Genomic DNA, 24859 nt, shown 5'->3' with positions numbered 1-24859 from the left:
AAAAAATGGACATTATACTTATTATAAAAAACTATTAAAAACTCCAGAGCATGATTTTCTATCTTATGTAAGTGTTAACGACAATGTCGGTACTGCAAGCCATGGTGATTCATGGGATAGCTCTCTAACTTTTCAATGAAGTGACTTAACACGTTCACGCCTGGTGTTGCGCCTGAAAGCGAGACGGAAAAGAGAAAATACTGGTAGATGAACTATTTCAATTTTAGATAATATTCGGGAGGAGTTAATCTATTCTCAACAATAACAATTCACTGTAAGGAAATTTATCACGGCAAAGAAGTAATTCAATATAAAAATTGCATCCGTTAAAATAATAATAAAAATCCATAACTACTAATTGTTTTTAAACAATTGGTAGTTATGGATGTTTATTATTCCCGGAAAAAAACTAAAAAATGAAATTTATTTGTTACCAGTTTCTACTCCGATGCGCCACCCCGGCGTGAACGTGGTAAACAATTTTACGATTTCAGAACAGCTATCACTTTGATTATATGCAGACGAGTCAAGTTCTAAGCTATGCGAAGATAGCCCCCGAAAATGAGGAAAATCAAAAATTCAAACTGCATTCGTTTGACCATTTTTTGACCACAAATGACCACCTTTTAAATTTTTTTGACCACCCTTATTTTGGACATAATCCTGAAAATTAAATTCGGGGGCTAACTTCGCATTTTCACGCCAAATGAATAAAAATAAAATTTTTATATTGTATTCGTTTGACCACTTTTTGACCACATTTGACCACCCTTTAATTTTTTTTGACCACCCTTATTTTGGACATAATCCTAAAAATAAAATTAGCGGGCTAACTCCGCATTTTTTCGAAAAATAAATGAAATTCCAATTTTTATATTGTATTCGTTTGACCACAAATGACCACCCTTTAATTTTTTTTGACCACCCTTATTTTGGATATAATCCCAAAAATTAAATTCGGGGGCTAACTTCGCATTTTCACGCCATGTGAATAAAAATAAAATTTGATATTGTATTCGTTTGACCACAAATGACCACCCTTTAATTTTTTTTGACCACCCTTATTTTGGACATAATCCTAAAAATAAATTCGGGGGCTAACTTCGCATTTTCACGCCATATGAATAAAAATCAAATTTTTATATTGTATTCGTTTGACCACTTTTTGACCACAAATGACCACCCTTTAAATTTTTTTGACCACCCTTATTTTGGACATAATCCTAAAAATTAAATTCGGGGGCTAACTTCGCATTTTTACGCCATATGAATAAAAATCAAATTTTTATATTGTATTCGTTTGACCACTTTTTGACCACAAATGACCACCCTTTAACTTTTTTTGACCACCCTTATTTTGGACATAATCCTAAAAATTAAATTCGGGGGCTAACTTCGCATTTTTTCAAAAAATAAATAAAAGTCCAATTTTTATATTGTATTCGTTTGACCACTTTTTGACCACAAATGACCACCTTTTACATTTTTTTGACCACCCTTATTTTGGACATAATCCTGAAAATTAAATTCGGGGGCTAACTTTGCCTTTTCACGAAAATAAATAAAAATCAAATATTTATATTGTATTCGTTTGACCACTAATGACCTAATGAAGTTCATTTGTGGCCAAACGAATGTTTTTTAGAAAGTAATTTTTCTTATTTTCGGGGGCTAATTTCATGCTTCTCCCAAGTCTTATTTTTAGGATTACGGCATAAATAAGGGTGGTCAACCAGAACTAAAAGGTGGTCATTTGTGGGGAAACGAATACAGTTTAAAATTAGATTTTTAATTATTTTTCGTAAAAATGCGAAGTTAGCCCCCGAATTTAATTTTCAGGATTATGTCCGAAATAAGGGTGGTCAAAAAAATTTAAAAGGTGGTCATTTGTGGTCAAAAAATGGTCAAATTAATGCAGTTTGAATTTTTGAATTTCCTCATTATCGGGGGCTATCTTCGCATAGCTCAAGTTCTATGCTTTGCATTCGTGACAAAGAAGAAATTCTCATAATGTGCTCATTGCATCTACCAGCTAAAGTTTTCTCTGGCGGATGAAATATTTAGTTTATTGATTAAATTCGACCATCGCATATATCTGTGCGCCTGGGGCCGTTAGTGGTCTTTCTGGTAATTGGAATGCAATTGCAGTAATATCTATAATTAATATTTTGTTGTGGTAGATAAGAAATTTTATTTCCCTTTTTTAATGCTTTAATGTGAGCGTATTGATCGAGGCACCTGACTTGTGGCACTAGCCTATTCATCTGAGATTAAATTCCCAAATTCAACGGGCGAATGCGGTCGATTAACTTATATACAGAACAGTAAAATGTGCGATGTATTAAAAAAAAACTGATTTGAATAATAATTGATAACATACAAGTGTGATTACAAGAAATCTGAATAACAGAAAAAATAAGCTATTTACATAGTCGAAAAATAAATATATACACATTTTCAACGGCATGAGTAAAAACAAAACCGAAGAACTAGTATATACATATTTAGAGCGGAGTGAAAAATAGATGATGTAGATCTTAATCAGAGAAGAGAGTAATAGAGTAGGGATAGATTACTTTACATCTCTACATCCCCTCTCCCCATAATGGGCTTCGCAGGTGCACAGAGAAGTAATTTCATCTAGAGGAGTGAAAATGTATATATACAGGGGATTGTGTTAATGTGTGTTTGAATACAATAAAACTTAGTTAAACGATAAAGATATTGTGATGTCAATTGTTGTATCAACCACTAATTTCCACTGAGACTTAATGAAAAATTTCACTTTGAACAGCAACCAGATGATTTCTGAAAAATTCAGTATTCACTTCGCACCGACCCTGGTCACGTTAGTGGCTTCGGTCTGATCAATTTTTCTGAAGCTTCGGTCTGAACAATTTTGATGGAGATTTGGTCTGAACAGCTTTGATAGGCCTTCGGTCTGAACAACTTTGATGGAGCTTCGGTCTGAACAACTTTGATGAAGCTTCGGTCTGAACAACTTTGATGCAGCTTCGGCTAGATCAACTTTGAAGGAGCTTCGGTCTAAACAACTTTAATGAAGCTTTGTTCTGAACAACTTTGATAGAGCTTTGGTCTAAACAAATTTGATGGAGCTTCGGTGTGAACAATTTTGATAAAGCTTTGGTCTGAACAACTTTGATGGAACTTCGGTCTGAACAACTTTAATGGAGCTTCGTTCAGAACAACTTTGAAGAAGCTTTGGTCTGAACAATTTTGATGGAGTTTCGGTCAGAACAATTTTGACGGAGCTTCGGTCAGAACAACTTTGATGCATCTTCGGTCTGAAAAACTTTGATGGAACTTCGGTCTGAACAACTCTGGTGATGTTTCGGTCTGAACAACGTTCATGATGCTTCGGTCCAAAAAACTTCAAAGCTTTGATAAAAATTCCGTTTGAACAAAAACATTTTGAAAATTTCAAAAAATGCAAACTTGTTTTCTGAATATTGGGGTTATCTTTGTTGTTTAATTTCTTTTACCTTAATTGCAATTTTTAATATCTTTTCACTTATGTATTTAGCCTATGCATCTTTATAAATATCTAAAATTAGGAGCTTTTGCATGACAAGTAATTTTGGGTTCCGATTATATTGTTCTTCAGAACATCAATATTTTGGTCATTGAGTGTAAACTTGAGAATGCATTGCTTATCTTTTTGTAAGATATATTTTGTACTTAAATACCATTAAATGTTAAACAAGTCAACCAAAGCTCCTTGAGTGACACTAACAAATCTAGACATCGGTCTGGATCTTTGTAATTAAAAAGTGGTTACCGGACTACAAATTTATTTCCAAATTTATACATATTGCGTAACTTTTAATTTGCTTGATGGTATTTAATTATTTTAAAACACAATATTAATACTAAAGAAAAATGTAGATGCACTAAACAGTAAATTTCGTGTGTAGTGAGACAAAAAAAATTAGCATTTTCTTTCATATGTAATTGATTTTCCACTTACAAATGAATTTGTGACAGTTATATTTATTTTACAATCTAACGTAATATTCTAATGATCCTAGCGATATTTTTTAAAAGATGGTTCGTTGCATTTTTTTCTGTTACTTCCTATTATACTTACTTTTTATTCTATTCTAAAATCAGGCTTTTAAGCATAAAGTCTTGGATAAAATGGTGAGAAGGTTGGAAAAGGATTCGGACAATTATGACACCAGAGACAACTGAGAAAAGTAATTTTACATTTTTTGAATATGATATTTATTTGCAAGGATAGATTATTATAAAAAAATATAGATTCAGAAATTTAAAAAAAATTAACTTGAGTTCTATTTTGAATGTAAGTTGTAAAGCATCGAATTCCGAATGACTTTATATCGTGTATAGCACATATTAATTTAATTCCAAAATAGTCACATTATCGAAAAATTTAAAAATTTCTGGAAAAAGAACCAGGAAAATTTTTTTAAAATAAAGTCAACTAAAAATATTTTTAATATCAGAGTTACAACAGATCAATTGAATTCCCAAATTTTACATGAAATTAAAAGCTATAAAATTGACGTTAATGTCATGAATCATTAGGTAAGGAAATGTGTTTACGGCGACCGGGGCCATTGGGTCCTTACGCCAATTGTAAAGATGCCTCATCGCCTTGACAGAACCCAGCCCAGTCCGAGGACCAAGCAATACGCAGACACCGGGTAAGGCTCCGAGTCACGCAAGAATAAATGCACCATAGTTGCGATCGAGAGCAAAGCTGGCCCGGAAAGACGAAGCTTCTGGTCCAAACCCTGATGAGCGGTAGCGCCAAACCATGACCTCCTACATCAAGAAGCCTCCACACGGGCTTTTATAAGTAGTCCGCGCAGACTATTTAGAAAGTGAACCAGTTGTGCGCATGAACCCAAAACCTTTTATAAAAGTAATTGAGAGAAATTTATGTTATATATTTGAGAATTGAATCTGTAGTGGTTGACAAGTGAATAAGTCAAACCAATAATATTCATAAATAAAATAAATTTTTAGTCATATATTTGCTACCACTTTCTTATTTTAACTATATTCTGTATTAAATTACTATTTCGGTAAATGGATAACCTTCACAGTGGTCTGTTCGGACTACTTATAAAAAACCGTGTGCAGTTATAGGAGGCGTTGGCCAAACCAAAGAACTTCCTATACAATCAATGTTAAGTCGGAACGATCTTTCCCCCAACTTGGGCGCTGAAGGTGTAATGCAGGAAAGCCACCATCAAGAGCAATTGAAGAACGGGCGCAGATCATTTGATTTTCACCCAATGCACTCATATTTTCTCCGTTAATTATAATCGGATTCGATTTTGCTTTTAAATTTTTTTCAGTTCCCAAATTTAGCAGGATTATAATTTATTTTAAAGTAGTAAATATTTATTTAACAAAAGTAATTTATATTAAAAAATTAAAATTCATTAAAACTTTAAAAAATTGAGTAAAATTTATTTCCCCTTTGAAAAAAAGAACTTTTTCGCTTTGCTAATTTTTCCATGTGTGTATATGTATAAGAAATGTGCTATATATAAATAAAAATTTTCAATTATATATATACTTAGAGTTTTAAAAAAATAATCAAGACACTTGTTCCAGAATTTGTTTTATCTTTATTAAACTTATCTAAAAATATTCTTTCTGGTTATATATTTTAAGAATATACTTTTCAATAAAATAAAAATTGCACAAATAAAATTGTATACATTTTATACAATAAATAAATATTTGAGCAAGTTTATGAAATAAAATAACATAAAATTAAAAAGAGGCAATATTGGTTCATTGGAACTGCACTAAGAACAAGTCTGCATTATTTTTGATACATAATCTTTAATTTTAGAATGTCTTGAACACAATCTACATCTGTTGTGTAGTCAGTCTGTCAGTATCAACATTCCGTAACGATACAATTTTGCTGGCCTCTAATCATTTCTTGCACCTAATATTATTAAAAAAAATCACACAGTAAGATTAAAGTGCTAATATGACATAAGAATGCTGTCTAATTCGATAACGGAACTTAAAATGTATGGCATTAATAAATTATGTGTATTACTAATATTTTATTAAATAGTTTTAAAAAAGCAGGCAGTGTTTAAAGAAAATATTTAGAGAGGAAATTTCATAACAAAACAATTCATTGGGTGATTAAATAACAAAATCAATTAAATTTATGTTTTACTGGCAGTATCATCTTCATAGCATGCAGGGGCCCTGGGCACAAAAATATTTTAGACCTATAATGTGTCATAATGCTTAAAAACAAACTAAAAAACTTCACATACAAAAAATAAATCATTTTTAAGATACAGTCCCTGGCCAAATTATTAGACACACTTTAAGATTCTATGTAAAATTATAATTATCAGGTAATACTATACAGCTTTATTGTTTTTACGTAGCTGAAACCGGTTTTCACTTCTTTACGTTAGTGTATCAGTTGGTTAACAATAAAATGAAATGCGTTAAAAGTAAATACAAATAGGAGGTGAATGAAAAATCTCGTGAATAAAAATCTATTTGTATGTTTAATTATAAAAGTATTAACATGTATATTAATACTTTTATAATTAAATACATTATATTAATAAATTGACGCGTATGTTTAATTATAAAAGTATAGTATGTAAACTCGTGCAAATCATGTCATTATTAAAAAACTACAGTGCGTCTATTAATTTGACCTAATTATTCTAATATTATAATATAGTACCTGATACAATAAATAATCTGTATTTTCATTACATTTTGTCGAATTTATATTACATATCGCCTAATTTAACCAATACACAAACGTAAACAAGTACAAACCGGTTTCAGTAGCCTAAATACAATAAAGCTGTGTAGTATCACCTGACATAGAACCTTATAGTGCGTCTAATAATTTGACCAGGGACTGTATAATGCATTAATTTTAACTAATTTTGATTACCACAAAAACTCAAATAAAGTACTTTTAAACTATACATAGTTCAAAAAAAATTGATACGCTAACCAGTTGTAATCCTCATATAATAAAATAAGAAAAATAGTTTTCGGTTGACTTTTTAAGTTTTCTTGGTGATAAACTACTCCAATTATTGGTGTTTGATAATCAATCACCATTTGTAGAAAAAATATGCATACTCTATAAAAAAAAAATTTTTTTTAAATATATAAGGTAATGTTTTTAGTCTTAAATTCTTTTTAATGCAATTTTTCAAAAAAGTACGATTCTCTAGGGCCCCCTGAGAAAATGGGGTCCCCGGGCATTGCCCTGTGTGCCTATAAGTACTGTTTACTGGACATTTACAGCTAACAGATAAATAAAATATATATATCTACTATAAAACACTCTATAAATATTATATGAATAAAAAGTAACACTTTTTACACTTAACACTATTTAAATAATTTCATATATGTAATGAACTTTCAAAAATTTAAAATGTCAGATTTATAGATCTTTTTCACATTTCTTGAAAAACATTTAAATTTTTACTTAGTTATATATATAAATTTCATTTGTAAATATTTAATTCCGACCAAAAAAGATAAACGCAGTTATGGAATTATAAAGAATTTCAAAACCAAGTAAAATTAAATTAAAGCCAAACACTATAAATTAGTCACACATTTAGTTGCAATTCTAAGTCAGTCTAATCTGACAGGTTCATGTAATCAATCATTGAAAAATAATTTACCGAAATCTTCGAAAATGCTTAACTATTTACTTACATTTCGATATTTTGAGGAAAGCGAAACAATTTCAAATTTGGATAACCCGCTCTATTTACATTGCAGTAAGCACATCTATCATAATTCTTTGCTTTGCTCACAGAAGAATCACTGAAAAATATTGAAAGAAAAAAAGAGGATTACAATCTTTATCAAAACTGAAAACAAGGCGAAAAAAATCAACAGAAGATAGGTTATACAAAGCGCACTTACTTGTTAGGGATAATTGTCAAATTAACGTCCGCCATTGATTGATTTCTCATGTGCTTCTCTCTCCAAACTCTCCTTCCAAAACTAAGGATGATATTGCGCATGCGCTGCACTGTGCCCCTGGAGACAAACTTCTCCGCCGTACACGAATCGCTGGCATTGTGCCAAATTTTGTTACGACTTTCGCAAGTTTCCCATCTTTACACTTACACTATCTTTGACCGAACTGCCCGCGGCGGAAAAGTTTTCCCTTCCGGCCGCATGCCAGCATCAGACTTATATGAGACATCTTCGATCGTCAAAAGGTTTTTACCGGCCAGATCTATGAACTACGCACTTTACTCAAAGTTTCTTCTAGAACAAACTACTGATATCGTGGAACTTCGTAAGCTGCGAGATTCCATTGGAGAGATTTCTACCTCAACACCAAGTAGATATTACAACGAACTCTTTAACGCAGCGGTGTCCGCAATTCAAACTGTTGAGTCGAGTCAAAAGAGGCCAACTGCCTCAACTACAATGGAGACAACTATCACTGAGACCAGAATGTGTGTGAAATCCCTGTGACCATCCCAGAAAGTAGTGTTACTAATGAAATAGAGACTGAGCCCGTTTCCGAGCACAGTGTTCCGAATAATATCACAACTCCTTCCAGTAAAGATTTGAATATGGATATAGACGAAGAGACATCAGCCTCTGAACCTGAGATCCAAAATAGAAACAACAAAGAGCCACCAGCTAAAAAGAGAAAGAAGAGGAAGAAAAAGTCTGCCGCAGCTACAGAAAATGTTGACCCATCCATGACCCAGAAAAGCTGCACTCCTCCGGAATCTCTTTTCATGCCGGAGCCCACCCCTATTACTGCATCAGAACCTACGGAGGAGACTACCAACAAAGCCACAGAGCCTTCCACTTCAGTAGAAAAAGCTCAGCCAGTTAAAAATGCTAAAGCCCTCATCCGTGGCCTTCCTGATGATTTTAGTACAGATGAAATATCCCTTGAATTAGGGAAGCGGAACAATGAAATCCTGAAAATAGTCCAGTTTAAGAAGAAAGTGGGTGAAGCCTTTAGGCCCCTCCCCCTGTACCTCATCGTTATGCCAATGCTAGCCAATCACGAGATGATCTACCATATTGAGAGCATCAAGCAGATCCCGATCAGCATAGAGAAATACCACGGCGGCCGGCGGCCGCTGCAGTGTTTTCGATGTCAGAGTTTCGGCCACACCCAACGTTCCTGCTCCTCCAGCCCAAGATGCATGAAATGTGCCGAAGGGCACTATTCATTCCAGTGCAGAAAGAGCCGAGACTCCCCAGCTAAATGCTGCAACTGCATGCAAAACCACACCTCAAATTTCACTGGGTGCGAGGCCCGTCCCAGTCGAAAGAGAAAAACGACCAAGGACACGCCTACTTCTACAGCCCACAGACTTGTTAGCCTCATCAGTGAACGTAAAGACTTGCTGAAGGACCAAGACGTACTGCATCTTCTCATAACTTTAATCCAGGGGAATTCCCCATACAACTGATGTAATACTGAATCAACTCATGCCTCACCTCATCATGGACTTATTATCTGATCCTAACTTAGAACTTTGAACTGTATATGACCTCTGGACTAAATGCCAAAACAGTATAGATGAATCGGTTAGAAGCGCTTCGCGCTTAGCACCGAGATTCCACTCATATCAATCAATTTCCAATCCGAAAATTATATATCAAAATTCGAAGCACTTGCTAAAACTTTCTGCGCAATGAATGCGCGGAAGGTATGTTTAATTCGAAATGTGCTAGGAGGAGGGAGGACAGACTCAAGAAATAACCACGCCCTCTTTTTGAAATCTGATAAAATGAGGGGGTGATATTGTTAGTGTTACCTCTCCGACAATGTGACTTCAGCTTCCGGCAAATATAAACTTATTCGATTAATGTTGTAAAATCTTGTTGCTAATAATCGATCCTAACAATTTTTTATAAATTACTCGATATAAAAGGAATTTATAGAATTGGGTAATTTTTAAAGTAATTATTCTTTAAATTATTTAGCATAATATTCATTGTGATGATAAACAATTAATGAATTTTAATAACTAATATTTGAATATTTTTTTAATTTTTCAATTATTTAAAAATGACAAATATATATCAAATATAAAATTAAATCAAACCACAGAACTTTCCGCAATTAAAATTTTTCCAGTGTAACTGATTATTGAAACGTTATTATCCTAACAAATACATCTCAAAATTTAGGTAGGTGAGTTATTAGCTCTTAAAAACTGTTTTTGATTACATCAATTTAAATTAGTAGATTAAAAAGTTTTCGATATTTTATTTCAAAGAATATGTATTTTTTCATTATATGTTCAGCAAAGTGAAGATGCAATGCGTAATGTTGTTAGACATTTAATATGACTGAATTAATTAAATTTAAAATATCTTTATTGCTGTATTAATAATTTTTTTCCTATCTAAAAAACAGGAATGCAAGGTTTGAAAACAAAAATCTATATATTTATTATTGCATAATATCCGCAATGTCTTCTGTCGTGCCAATTTCTACCGACAAGATGCCAAATCGTTTTTAAATTTGCAAATGGGTATTTCTGGAATTTGATGTTTATATTTAATGTTCACCTGGCAGGTATTAATTTCGTACAGCAAAATATTTATCAACAAGATACCCAGTAAAGATGAAACCAACGGATTGCGTGACAGATTATTTTTTTTAAATAAAATAATAATAATAAAGCAATATTAAATAATATGAAATTAACTAAAATAATTTTTATCCTGTATTCCAAAAAGCAACAGTTGGACTAAGTGTTTTTATTTTATTTCTTATTTTGAAATTAAATTTTTTTTCAATACTTTACAATCATTTCAAGCAGTTTAGGGTTTTATTCCTTCAAGTTTTTGTTTACTGGCAGCTGTATTTCCGAGAAATGAACCGAAAAATCTTTAAATGCTTTTTTGAAAGGCTTTTTAAAATGATTCGCATTAGTTAATAATGTGTGTACCACACAAACATACACAACAGGGATTAATCAATCAGGTACACAATTCTTATCCAAATTTCTTCGCAACATCCAACATAAGGATATTCAGCTACAGGATCGAACGCTTGCTACCAGGATCGAACTTACAAGCCCCAGTTTTCCAACAGAGTGAGTCATTTTCATTTGCAGTGTCTAGCAGCCCCTTTCAAAATTAAAGTGTTCCTTCCTGTTTTATTCGTTGAAAGTAAAATTATAAGAGAAAAAATATTTATGAGGAATCTAACAAAGTTATTGCATCAGTATGTGTAGGTTTTATGTTACAGAATTATTTTTTCTTTCACTTTAATTTTGACTTAACTCACCACATGATGCTTCGAATTTGGGTATTGCTTGAGGAACCTGCACTTGCCTCTTCACCTTACCCAAGGTTGTCAAAAGGCATATAGTCTGCTACAGTTTTTCCCAAACTTTTGACTTTTGAGTTCCCTTTCTAAATTTTTCGTAACGTTGTGTACCACTTATTAAAAAAAATAAGTTTATTTTTTACTATAAAAAATTGCGCGAAACTTAAAAATCACAACTGACTGTTGACACCACTAAGCATTATTTGTTAACTCTGCAAAAAATAACCAATAGAAAAATACGTAATCTTAAATTTTCATGGCTAGTTTTGCTTTTAAATTAAATTTATGTTTGTTGCAAGATATTTCGCATAGAAACGCGTATCCCCGCTAAACTGTTCCCGTACCCCTGGGGGTACGCGTACCACACTTTGGGAAGCACTGGTCTACTATATGGTACGCAAACACATTAATAAAGAAAAAACAATGGTATTATAGGTACACAACTGACAAACCCACCTCTCCAGTGGTTGTCCTCCGCGTCTGGTGGGTTACTTCCCGATTATACCAGTCTGATATATAGGAATGCTAATAAAATGAAGAAAAAAAATCCATGTGCGATATTTACACTATCTACAATATTGTTTGGACAATATACCATCCGAATTGAAAAAGGCTATCAATGGGCTGTGTGTAATATTATCAGTTGCGAATATTTCGCTGATAATATTACATTACATATTAATTTGCGTTGCTAAAAAAACTGGCATTCAATATGGGAATATATTGTGAGATTCTTGAAAGATTTAACTAACTTCTTAAAATTTGATTCCTAATGTAGTCTGGAGCATTTGTTTGTTTGGAGCATTACGTTGTTTGGAGCCTAGTAATACAGCTGACGTCCGTTTTAAGTAAAAGCAATTTGGAACAAACTCAAACAATCTAATAAACTATTTAACAGTTGAGAGTTCTTTTCATACTGTCCTAAACTGTTCATCGAGTAAAATCAGGAAGGGTTTAAACCTTTTAAGGATTATTTTGAACTAAGAAATCTACCTTAAAAGAGCTGAGCAGTTTTTTTTGTGGTCTGTGTTAAAATCAGAGCAGATAATACCATGCTGGGGGGGGATATGGTAATGTCTCGCGTAGCTTAACCCTTTCGCGCCGACTGTCACAAATACGTGCCAGCGCAAAACCGTATCAACCAGGGAAGAAAGATAAAACTGGTAATCAAAGTCATTCTTTAGCAGTTTATTTGTGGGCGGGGGTTATAATTGTTTCATTTATTTAATTCACCATTACTTTGTTCAAAATAAAACTAGTTATACTTTGAACTATCATTTATTATATATATGATTAAACTAACAGTAATTAAAGTAAAAGCAAAGTAAGTCTGTCATATTAGCAACGACTACATTTAAGTTATCATTCTTTATTTATTTACATCCTGATTCTGATTTTCTACGAATGCTTTTATCAATCACCTGTCCCCAAGGGGTTAAAGAGACAGAGCATATATAGCGGGAAAAAACATGAGATTGCATAATTACACTTATAAAGAAACTATCCAACAAAACTAAACGGTACATCTAATACATACCTATTTAAGGGTATAAATTCAACTTCACTTATTATACTTGCTAAATTGGGCGCATTCCTTCGCGGCCAGAATTTTCATTTGAAACTAATACCTTTCATTTTAGCACAACTATAATGATTACATTGGTAAACAAATTTATTTTCGTATATGTATACAAGTACTTGATCTTAATTAATTCGGGGTTCCATTTCAATAGGAATTGTACTTCCAGCGTTAACCTGTTTGTGATTAGGCATTCCATTGAATGCTTGGTAGTTGTGCATGAAATATCATTTGGAACTGATATCATAATAATCATTTGGAAATTTGTCAATCAATTTTAGGCATTCTATATAAAGCAATGAAAATCCATATTTCATAAATTTGATTAAAAAAATCATAAAGCATTCCTGTAAAAATTTCAGGACATGGAGGTTGAGGGTCCACAATGACTCCTTTGTGGTCAACTGTCATTGTGAAAAGCCGCCGCTGAGAATTGAACCGCATATTTTTGCAATATCAGCAAACCACTGATCCCTCACGGCTTCATATATATTTGCAATATATATTTTACTCAAAAAAAAAAACATTTAAGGCATTCAAACTGTGGTTTATCTATGATAATCTAAACGCTCAAATCAAATTAATGCTTTATTTGTACTAAAAACACGTTCTCTCTACAGAGAGTGCATACCTGCCAACTTTCACTTTTTCCGAGAATGGATTTTCTGAGTGGTTGTAATACAATTAACGAAAAACAATCTGACTCAAAAATATATTTATAATTTGATCCCGTTGAATAATTCGCTTGCGCAATGATTATTATGCTTTATATATTTATTGTAATTATTTATATGTAGTGGTGGTCAAACTGATTTATAATTATCATTATAATACAAAAAGTTAATTGGAATAACATGAGTATTGCTACCACTTTAAATATGAAAATAAAATCTTCCGCAAAATCCGGAAGAGTTGGCAGGTATGAGCTGAAACATTCATAAAAGCAACTCCATTGCCTGCTTACCTCATTGCTCAACCAACACTGTTCAAAAATTCCAGATGAATGGGATAAGGGCCGCTTCGTGGCCCAGGTGCGCAGTAAAATCTAAACACTAGGACTAGGCAGGTATGAGAGTGTCCTCATGCAATTGTAAAGAAACCTAAAAAAAAACACGATTTCAGAGCAACTAGCATTTGGATTATATGCCGAGGCAAGTTTCATGCGTTGAATTTTGCCTCTAAAAAAATTAACACTCATAATGTACTCGTCACATCTACCAGCTGAAATTTTCACTGGCGGATGTATTATTTAATTCTAATTTTGATGTATTATCGAAGAATGAGTTAAGAAGATTAAATAATATATTAATTATAATTAATATTTTTTTGTGGTAGAAAAGCAAATTTCGTTTTACTTCTCTATAATCTAAAGTAAATTGAAGAAAAAGCTTAAAAATAAAAGAATAGTGACCATTCCGTTTTTAATATATTTGTAAGTATATATCAATCAACTATTTCAACTAATAATAATCAATACAATTGTGAGAGAATAATAATATTAGTGAAAACAAAAACTTTTCAGACCATACTAAGCACTTGTAGGTACAACGATGAATTTTTTTTTGTTTTGCAATTATTTTGCAGTGATAAATCAGAGACGGCGCAAAAGCATCAAAAAATTAACATTATCCTTAATATTAAAAACTATTGATAACTCCATAGCATGAATTTCTATCTTGTGTAAGTGTTATCGACAATGCCGGTATTGCAAGCCATGATGGCTCTGGGGATAGAGCGCAAACCTTTCTATGATGTGACCAGAATCCCAGTAATGGCTAGTCGATACGAATTTCTCATCTAGCTCGCACAAACCACAGTGCTGACGTTAAATATCCTCAGTGGTAGTGGGATACTGGGATGGAGTCCCTTCACCACTAGGCTAACCGTGGGTTGTTTCCCTCTCTACGTAACGCAACTGCGGATTAGTTTGATCAAAAGTCCTACACGACGGCAAATTTCTCCCAATACTTGATCCAGGAGTTCCCTTGTCTTCTGGATTGGGTTCAAAATTACAAGGCAGTGGAGTTGAACATTGATAGTCGCAAACTCAATAATTGGATCGGCTGTTCAACAACGTTTATAAAACGTAATACAATTTCGGTATTGCATGCAAAATCTGATCTTTTTTTTTTTCGCGAAGAAGGAAATCTGGCAACCTAGGCATTTAGAATAATTACGAATGCACTGCAGAAATAACTAGTAAGATTGCATGGTTTTTGCTTATGCAATTCATGAGAAAGGAACAGTGTCTAATTTTTTTCATCTCTTTCTCTTTTTAATTACTTAAAAATTTTCATCGAGTTGACAGCTCAAGGAACTTAAACTTTCTTTACTCAATTCATAAATAGTTTCAATTTTTTCTAAACTTTGCTTATTATTAATGATTAGCCGTTTCGAAAAAGTTTCAGTTTACGGAAATCAGCGAAAGGAATACAGTGCAATGAACATCTCTTGGGGTTATTATCGGGAAAATATAGTTATTTTTATTAATATCATATGGTGATTACTAAACTTTTATGCCATTATTTAAAGAAAAGAAAACAGAATAGGATCCCATATATATATATATATATATAATTTTCGGTGGCTAATTTATGTGTTCTATTTAAAATGACTTATGTTTTCCTCATTCGTGACTGGTGAGTCTTGAGAATGGGCTGCAATTTTTAAGTGCTCGATCTATATCGGCTTTTACCACCGCCTTCATATATATTGATGCAAATGAAGTTTTATTTCTTCAAGAAATGTGCTTATTTATCACGAAATTAACGGTGGGAGAGTGAAAAATAAAAAAATAGTTTTACATTCATCTATTCAACCATAATTTCCCCTCAACCAGAGTAAGATAATGTTCGGCAATTACAAACTTTGACTCTCATATCATTGCTTTACAACATAAAATATCTTATTGTGAGCATTTTTTATATAATTAAATGTTTTTTTTCCCAGAGCTTTCGGAAGTTAAGCTTGTAGCACAGTGTGTCTTATTTTACGTTGTTGGTCATGAAACTACGGCATCGACACAAGCTTACATGGCTTATGCCCTGGCTTTGAACCAACAATGGCAAGACAAATTAATTGTTGAAATAGATAAGGCATATGAAAAGCATGTGAGTATAAGATGGTATGAGTTAATATCGATAAACTAAAGGAAAATAAAATCTACACCAAATGATTGCCTTTTGTACAATAAATTATGAAATAGCGAAAATCATCATTACCAATTTTTACTCTCATTAAAGAAGTTCAAAACTTCCGAAGAAGAGTAAATGTGTCACCATGCATAAAAATAAATTTAGGATGGGTTAATGACTTGAAACTAACGTTAGAATAATGCTGTATAATTTTGTAGTAATTTAAAAACAGGGTTCCTGCTGGCCTTTTAAATTTTTAAAAGTGCTAGTGGAAATAAATCAAATGTCAATAATTTAATTTTTGTGTAACCACCACTAAAAATTTTTTTCCAAACAAAGTATATATGCATGAAAATTCAAGCTTCTGAATCACTTAATGATAAAGGGTTGGATTCAAGTAAAAAATATCCTCTAGCATTAAAATTAATTTATTGCTACAACTAAAATTTTCAAGGTCAGCGGGAATCCAGAAAAAGTTCACTGTAAAAATTCAATATGAATTCTTAAATCCTCATTCTACAGTTTTGGGAAATTTTTTTTAATTTTATTCTTGCATGATTTGAAACATTTTTCATGGATTAATGATTAAATTTAATAATATTGTTTGTTTATTTACAAAATGTAACGCCTTTTTTATGCTTTTATGAAAATTGCATACATATTTACAAAATTCCTAACATTTCAGTTGAACTAATTGGTTATGAATTTAGTTAATAAACTCTATTTTTTGTTAATAATGCACTAAATTCACAAAAACATCAAAATTTCAATACTTTTATGAGTAAAAACTTCAATGATCTAAAATAGTGACCCACAATTCAATTTCTTAGATAGTTATAAATTATTTAAGAATTGTGGAGTTTCTCTTATTCACAAGACTTATGTATGAGAACGCTCTTAATCGACATTTTAGGGAAAATTGGGAAATGATGCTATTCGAGAAATGAAGATCACGGACGCCGTTGCGTCAGAAACTTTGAGAATGTATCCTCCTGCTTTAATGTAAGTAGTTTCATTAAACTTTTCGGGACGGGTGTGTCATAATTGTATTCGTATGGAATCAGAATCAGGACAGTAAAAAATAGAAAGCTGTAACTTAAGTTTGGGCACTTATTTTTGCTTTGAGTGTTAAAAGTGCAACTATACAACAAAGTAGTGGTGAATTAATAATGCAAACTATTATGACCCCGCCCACAAATAAACGGCTATGAAAATAGCTTGGCTACCAGTTTTATCTTTTTTTACCCTGATTATCGACACCCTGAGAATGCGCATATGACTCGCCCGTCTCGAAGAGGTTAAATATCATACCTGCCAACTTTTATTCCCTTCCATTATCATTTTTCCCAGTGGTATTAAAATGGAATAAAAACTTCAATTTTAAGCAAACAAATACGTTGTATATGAGCAAACTTAAGTTGACAACCGTGATAGTAATGCGTATTAATATATGTGATTAATTTTTGTAAGAATAGAGGTGATCAAAATCATTTAAAAATTAAGTTTATAAAAGAAAAAATAGTATATGTGTTTACTACCACTTTAAATATGAAAACAAAACCTGGTTGGCAGGTATGAAATATTATTGTACCAGACCTGCCTACTACTATGCTTTTTGTGAAATATTTAATAGAGTGGTAGACATTTAAAAACCGAAGTTTTTCTTTCTTTACCAACATTTTAAAAGCCTCACAACAGAAGAGAAGCCACGAAGTGTCGTTGCATATGAACTTTTAAACCATTCATTTGTAATTGTGTGTAAGATAAATTAAAATGATTAAAAAATGATATATTAAAACTTAAACTTAGGTAGCACTAGAATAAACTTTTATGAAAAGTATAGAAAGTTGGCAGCCTTGCATCACTGTGTTACAACAACAACTTTACCAATACGCAGCTCAGCAATTTTGCATCAAGCACAGATCTTTAACGATTTGTTACACAAAGCCTTAAAAATTGGCCTTAAAACCTTATTACATTAAGGTTTAATATACTCTTTATTATATTAATCCTTAATATATATTACCTTAATATATTTCACCTAAAATATATTATCAACGGTATATATAAAACCACATTAGGTAGGTATCAACAGTCCCTGGCCAAATTGTTACACTCACTATAAGTAAATAATGTAAATTCATAATTATCAAACGATATTATACAATTATAAAATGTTCTTACGTGACTGAAACCGGTTTGCTCTTGCTGACGCTCGTGCATCAAATGGTTAATATTGTAATGCAATACGTTAAAGATAAATGCAAATAGGAGGTATATACAAAATCTCTTGAATTTTAATGGTTAACCAAGCACAACTGAGGTTAATTGAATATTCTAATTCTTCGAGCCGTTTTCGAATACTGACACTTAAATTAGTTTTAAACAATGCACTGGACAAATATTTTCTCCTTTTTAGCTGTTGCCTGCGATCATTCCCTCGAGAAAGTACTTGGATTTCAGTTTTAACAATTTTCAAGCCATGCCCGCAATATTATCAATATTGCGGTAAATTATAGTATTAATAGATGCATGCCATTGCTCGTAAAAGGCGAGCTCCGTCACTAAAAATATGCGTCACTCTATCACCGTTTATGTTCAAAATTTCTTCAGCCATTTCAGAAAAGATCAAAAATAAATCTGCATACTTGCTCCGTAACGAAGTTTATTGAGTATTGAGTATAGTAAAGTGCGGCGAGCTCTCTGCTTATCGCTTATAGCTCTACGTTTAGAAGTTTATATTTCTATAAATATTCAACATTATTTAAATTATTACTTAAGACAACCTAACATAATAAATGATAACAGTAGCGTTGCCCATAGATAGAGAAATACGTGAGTTTATGGTGCCACCTGAAATATATATATATATATATATATATATATATATATATATATATATATATATATATATGTTATACAACTTAAGATAGAAATACAATACTTATGAAAATCGAAGATTTCAAGTTGCGACAACGCCACGCTGCTACTGTCACAACTAAACGAATATTGGGAGAAAAATGTTTTAAGATGAAATTAAGATAATATTACCCTTCATGAGCGAACTAAAAGGATCAACAAAGAAGGGAAAAAAAGCATAAACATAAAATAACGTATTAAATATCCCCTTGTGAAAGCACTAGGAAGAAAATTGCAATCAAGCCACCTAAAACGATCGAGGATATCTTAAAAAGGAATTAAAACGTGCCTGCACATCCACTTAAATTTACTTTGAAATGTTCGCTTTATTCAATCCCTGCTATTTCAAACATGCAAGGATAGATCTTTAATTTTGATAATATATCTTTGAATTAGTGATTGAGCTCATGATGAATAATGTTACATTTTATCTAATAATATTTAATTCTAAATCTGGTAACACTGTTATTTTTGAAAATAAATATAGGATGTGTATATTTTGTTAACTTCTGATTAAACCGAAAGTTTTGTCTCTCCGGAAATGTTGTTATAAGTTATCTGTGAATTGGGGAAAATTTAGTGCTGTTGAGTTCTATTTTATAAATCTATTTTAAAGCATTCCATGTAGACTTAATTTCTTTTTTCTTTCTTTCCTTATTTAGGCCCGGTAGAGTAGCTACTGCAGACTACAAATTGGGAGACACTGGGATAGTGGTGACAAAGCGGATGAATCCCACTTTACGCAATGCATTATGATGCCGAACATTTTCCACATCCTGAAATATTTAATAACGAAAGGTAAAACATGGCTAAAAATATATTCCGTTGAGTACGCTATGCATAAAGAATGCTATGTCTTGCTACGAAAACCATAATAATCGGAATTGTGGTTACCGTTCGTGGAACAGTAAATTTCGGCTGCGAATTTGAGTCTGGCAACGATGACGTCAGTCAGTGTTTTCTTATTGAAGAAGTAAGTTCATGTAGGTGTTTAAGTAGTGCTGATTACCTATGCTTTTTTCCAGTGCTCTTTTTCCTTGCCTTTCATTTCACTCTTTTGGAGCTTTTTTAGGTACTTCTGGCGAAAATCAATAATTTCGGAAAACATTTCGCAAGTTTCTTGTATCTGTGACGAAATTGTGTAGCTGTTGCACCTCGCTTAATTAAATTCCATGGTCACACTGTTTTATTAAAATTGTGTTTTGTCAAAAGGGAGTAGATTTTACACTCCTACGTTTCATTCCATGGAAAAAGTAACAAACTTACGTGAATGAAAAAGGGTATTTTAAAAATCCCTTAATTTAATCACGCTATCGTTGTGGAATATTATCTCAACTTCGTCCACAAATCTAAAGCAAACATTTACAATGGAACGGGGGATATTATAGAAGTTAAATTTCCTCCAACTAAATTGTATAATTGAAGTAAATATGTTCTCTAATTTCAAATAACCAAAAGCATTTAGTTTCTAAAGGATCAATTATAATTCGACAACCAAAATTTTAAACTAAAGCATATAATTTTTTTAAAAAATTAAATCAACCGACTGTTGTAACATCATAAGATTCATTTTCATATTTTGTAATAACGAATCCTTCATTTTTATTTTGTGTTGGTGTTTTTCTTGTTCTATTTGAACACGGCTATTATGTTAATTTGAAGGTAGGTTTAAATAAATAAAAAAAACATTTTTAACAGAAATGGGAAAAGTGCTCGTAGCTTTGTAAGACCAAGCCAACACTACGACTTGTAGGAACGGCTTGAAAGATTTCAAAAAAAGCTTGCTCCAAATCTTACGGATGGAAGCTTACAGACTACAACGTAAATTTCCAAAGTCTGCCGAATGTCTTCAAAACCTGTAGCAAAAGAGCAGAACGGTTTTTCCATTTGAAATTAGTATAACAAACTACTTTATAAAAGGTAAACGCCATAGCTGATATCTTAATCTTATTTATCAGTGCAAGATTATTATAATGTCACTTGCATCCTTCATCCTTCTAGAACATGATTATCGAATTCCATTTTACTTGTTTCCATATTTAATGGTTTCATCTCCACTAAAGCATCCTCAGTACGCTTATTTACCATTCGGCAGAGGACCAAGAAACTGTTTGGGGATGAGAATCGCATTGATGGAGATCAAATTATGCAGGCAAACATATTGCATCATTACAGAATCAAAACTCATTCAACAACAAAAGTACAAAATCTTTGATTTTACTAATTGATTTTTACAGATTGTAAAAGTAGTATTAAATTCAGTGACTTTTTTTTTACAGGTACCATTGGAGTACTGGAAATTCACATCTTTTCTCAGCGCAAAGTAAAAAACAAACCTCTAGGTTTAGAAAAAAACAATAATTCTCCACAGCAAAACAATTACTAAAAATGTATTTTGAAGTTACGAGACGCAATGTTTCTTTACGTTATACAATGCAGTGTTTTGAAAGGTAACGCATTTCAAAAGTTTCGCTTTTTGAAGAAGTTCTTTATTTAATAATTAATTTGGGGATTTTTTTTAAACTTATTTTGCTATGACTCCTAGGAAATAGATCACAAAATTTCCAAAAACGTCGCAGCTTACTTTAGATCTTTCATTTGGAAAATTTCAGCAGTGGTAACAGCTAAAATTTTATATAGAGGAAAATTTTATGTTTGCATAGTATTTGACGTGATAGTGGCACACATAAGAAGCCAGGGTTTGGAAATTGTTTGTTTTAAAAACAACACTGCAAAGGTATATATCAAGGATTACTTTTATTGTAGAAATTCTTTATATGGAAATAAATATTTCATCTTTTTGGAAATGTATTTCATATTCTTTTGAATGGTATACTAACAAATACATCATAAATTAGAGCCGTGAAAAGAGCTGCTAACAACAGTACTTTCATTTGGAGATTTTTTTAGTGGTAGCGAAACAGCCAATTTGGAAGTCTTAGACAATTACAATATTTGAAGTAACAGTATTATAAGATTATGAAGTAGTCAGAAACATAAAAAAAATTGTCTTAAGAGTTTGCCGAGAGCGTTAAACATTTAGTATTTAAAAAAAAGGCTGCAAAGGCACATTTCAAAATTACCTTTTTTTCTAGAAATTCTTGATGCATGATTTGCAACATATGTAACCCAAAATAAAAGATATTAAGCATTCTAACTGGGGGTTAATCCATGATATTCTACACACACAAATCAAAGTAATGCTTTATTTGTCTCAAAGACGCGTTCTCACAAAAAAGTGTACACATACAATTTTAAAGAAACCTGAACAATTATAAAATTTCAGAGCATGTAGCATATGGATTACATGCCGACTATTCAAGTTCTATACGTTGATTTTCATCGCTAACTAAGAAGATATTCTTGTAATTGACTCCTTACATCTACCAGCTGCAGTTTTTCACAGGTGGATTTAATATAATTATTTTTTCCAAATTTCAATTACTCGCTGAAACTCTAAGGATTTAAAAGTATAATAATTATTATTAATATATTATTGTGGTAGATAAGATTTTTCTTTTCTTTTTTTAATGTGAGCGTATTGAACGATGTACCTGACTTGTGGCACTAGTCTATTCATCTGAAATTAAGTTGCAAAGTTCAACGGGCGAATGCAGTCGATTAACTTATATACAGAACAGTAAAATGTGTGATATATACAAAAAAATGATTTGTATAATAATTGGTAAGATACAAGTGCGAGTACAAGAAATCTGATTAACAGAAAAATTAAGCTATTTGGATAGTCGAAAAAATAGATATATACAAATTTACAACGGCATGAGTAAAAACAAACCGAAAAATTAGTATACCGAACAGAATGTTGTACCTTAACCCCTTGGGGACGGTTGATTCAGAAAAGCATTCGTACAAAATCAGAATCAAGTTGTAATTAAATAAAAAACGGTAACTTAAATGTAGTCGTTGTTAATTTGACAGACTTACTTTGCTTTTACTTTAATTATTGTTAGTTTAATCATATATATAATCAATATTAATTCGAAGTATAACTAAATAGTTTTATTTTGAACAAAGTAATGGTGAATTAAATAAATCAAATAATTATAACTCCGCCCACAAATAAACTGCTAAAGAATTACTTTAATTACCAGTTTTATCTTTTTTCCCTGATTGATACGGTTTCATGCTGGCACGTATTTGTGACAGTCGGCCCGAAAGGGTTAAAGATACAGAGCATATATATCGGAGAAAAGCATGTGCCATACCTGCCAACTCTTCCGGAAGATTTTATTTTCATATTTGAAGTGGTAGCAATACTCATGTTATTCCAATTAACTATTTGAATTATTATGATAATTATAAATGAGTTTGACCACCACTACATATAAATAATTACAATAAATATATATAAACATAATAATTCCTGCACTAGCGAATTTCTACAGAATCGAAATATAAATATATTTTTGAGTCAAATTGTTTTTCGTTTATTGTTTTACAACCACTCGGAAAATCCATTTTCGGAAAGAGTGAAAGTTGGCAGGTATGATGTGCTTACATATTTACACTTATAAAGAAACTGTCCAGCAAACCTAAATGGTACATCTGATTCATAGTTATTGATTTGAACAAATTCTTTCTCACTTATTATGCTCGTTAAATTGGGCGCATTCCTTCGTTTCCAGAATTTTCCGTTGAAACTAATACTTTTCAATTTTACTGAACCATAATAATTACATTGGGAAACAAATTTATTGCTGCATTTACATACAAGTACTTTATCTTACCTAATTCGGGGTTCCATTTCACTAGGAATTGTACTTTCCGCGTTTGTCGGTTTGTCATTCGGTATTCCATTGAATGCTTGGTAGTAGTACATAAAATATCATTTTGAACAAATATCATAATAATCATTTTGAACTTTGTCGGTCAATTTTAGGCATTCTATATAAAGCTATAAAAATCCAGATTTCATACACTGGTAAAAAAAAGCATTCCTGTAAAAATATCAGGACATGGAGGTTGAGGATATGCTTTCTTTGTACTAAAAACGCGTTCTCACAAATGAGAGTGTCCTCATGCAATTGTAAAGAAACCTAAACAAATATATGATTTCAGAGCAGCTAGCATTGGGATTATATGCCGATTCATGTTTCAAGCTTTGAATTTTGCCGCTGACTAAAAATAAACTCTCATTATGTACTCATTACATCTACCAGCTGAAAGTTTCACTGGCGGATGTAATATTTAATTTCAGAGGAGAGTCGAAATAAAATTATATACAGTTTTAAGAAGATAAAAAATATATTAATTAAAATTAATATTTTTCTGTGGTAGACAAACAAATTTCGTTATCAATATATTTGTAAGTACACATCAATCTACTTTAATAGCTAACCATTATCAATACATTTGTAAAAGAATAATAAGATTGGTGAAAACAAAAATTTTCCAGAGCATACTAAGCACTTATAGGTTAAACGATAAAATTTTATGTCTTTTGCAATTATTTTGCAAAAGGCAAAAAATTTTACGCGTCGAATTAAATAAAGGCAGTGATAAATTAGATACAGTGCAAAAGTATCAAAAAATGTTTATTATCCTTAATATTAAAAACTATTGATAACTCCATAGCTTGAAATTCTATCTTGTGTAAGTGATGTCAACAATGCCGGTATTGCAAGCCATGGTGGCTCAGGGGATAGAGAGCTATCCTTTAAATGAAGTGACCAGAATCCGAGTAATGGGTAGTCGATCCGGCTCGCACAAACCACAGTGCTGACGCTATATATCCTCAGAGGTAGTGGCATACTGGAATGGAGTCCCTTTACCACTAGACTATCCGTGGGTTGTTTTCCTCTTCATGTAACGTAAATGCGTGTTAGTTTGATCCACAATTTCTCCCAATACTTCATTAATGCA

At 32.0% G+C, this 24859-nt stretch overlaps 1 protein-coding gene and 2 long non-coding RNA genes across 7 annotated transcripts in view; 1 reads left to right on the top strand and 2 right to left on the bottom strand.

The window, feature by feature from the left end:
- The window catches only part of LOC147808583 (uncharacterized), a 305187-nt gene that overhangs the window by 129306 nt on the left and 151022 nt on the right, over positions 1-24859 (bottom strand). The gene's annotated exons all lie outside the window — the stretch shown is intronic.
- LOC147808585 (uncharacterized) lies at positions 5602-8392 on the bottom strand. The gene is made up of 3 exons (XR_015433620.1): positions 7945-8392; positions 7732-7842; positions 5602-5953 (listed from the first exon to the last, which is right to left on the bottom strand). It is a non-coding gene; the product is annotated as an uncharacterized LOC147808585 (long non-coding RNA).
- LOC139426392 (cytochrome P450 3A19-like) overlaps positions 15555-24859 on the top strand; it is a 251399-nt gene continuing 242094 nt past the window's right edge. The window contains exons 1-5 of one of the 5 annotated variants that reach the window (XM_087163433.1): positions 15557-16033; positions 16971-17059; positions 19639-19774; positions 20978-21176; positions 21256-21977. In XM_087163433.1, the coding sequence (XP_087019559.1) occupies positions 19729-19774; positions 20978-21176; positions 21256-21337 (327 nt within the window). In that variant the 5' untranslated portion in view covers positions 15557-16033; positions 16971-17059; positions 19639-19728 and the 3' untranslated portion in view covers positions 21338-21977. Of the gene's footprint in view, positions 16034-16970; positions 17060-19638 lie in introns of those variants that run through there. The other 4 variants (XR_015433624.1, XM_087163431.1, XM_087163432.1 and 1 more) reach the window with 4 other exon arrangements.

This window comes from Parasteatoda tepidariorum, chromosome 5, assembly GCF_982258835.1.
Source record: "Parasteatoda tepidariorum strain Cologne lab strain chromosome 5, Ptep-v5.0, whole genome shotgun sequence".
Taxonomy (NCBI): domain Eukaryota; kingdom Metazoa; phylum Arthropoda; class Arachnida; order Araneae; family Theridiidae; genus Parasteatoda; species Parasteatoda tepidariorum.
This window is presented reverse-complemented; position numbering and strand designations above follow the sequence as displayed.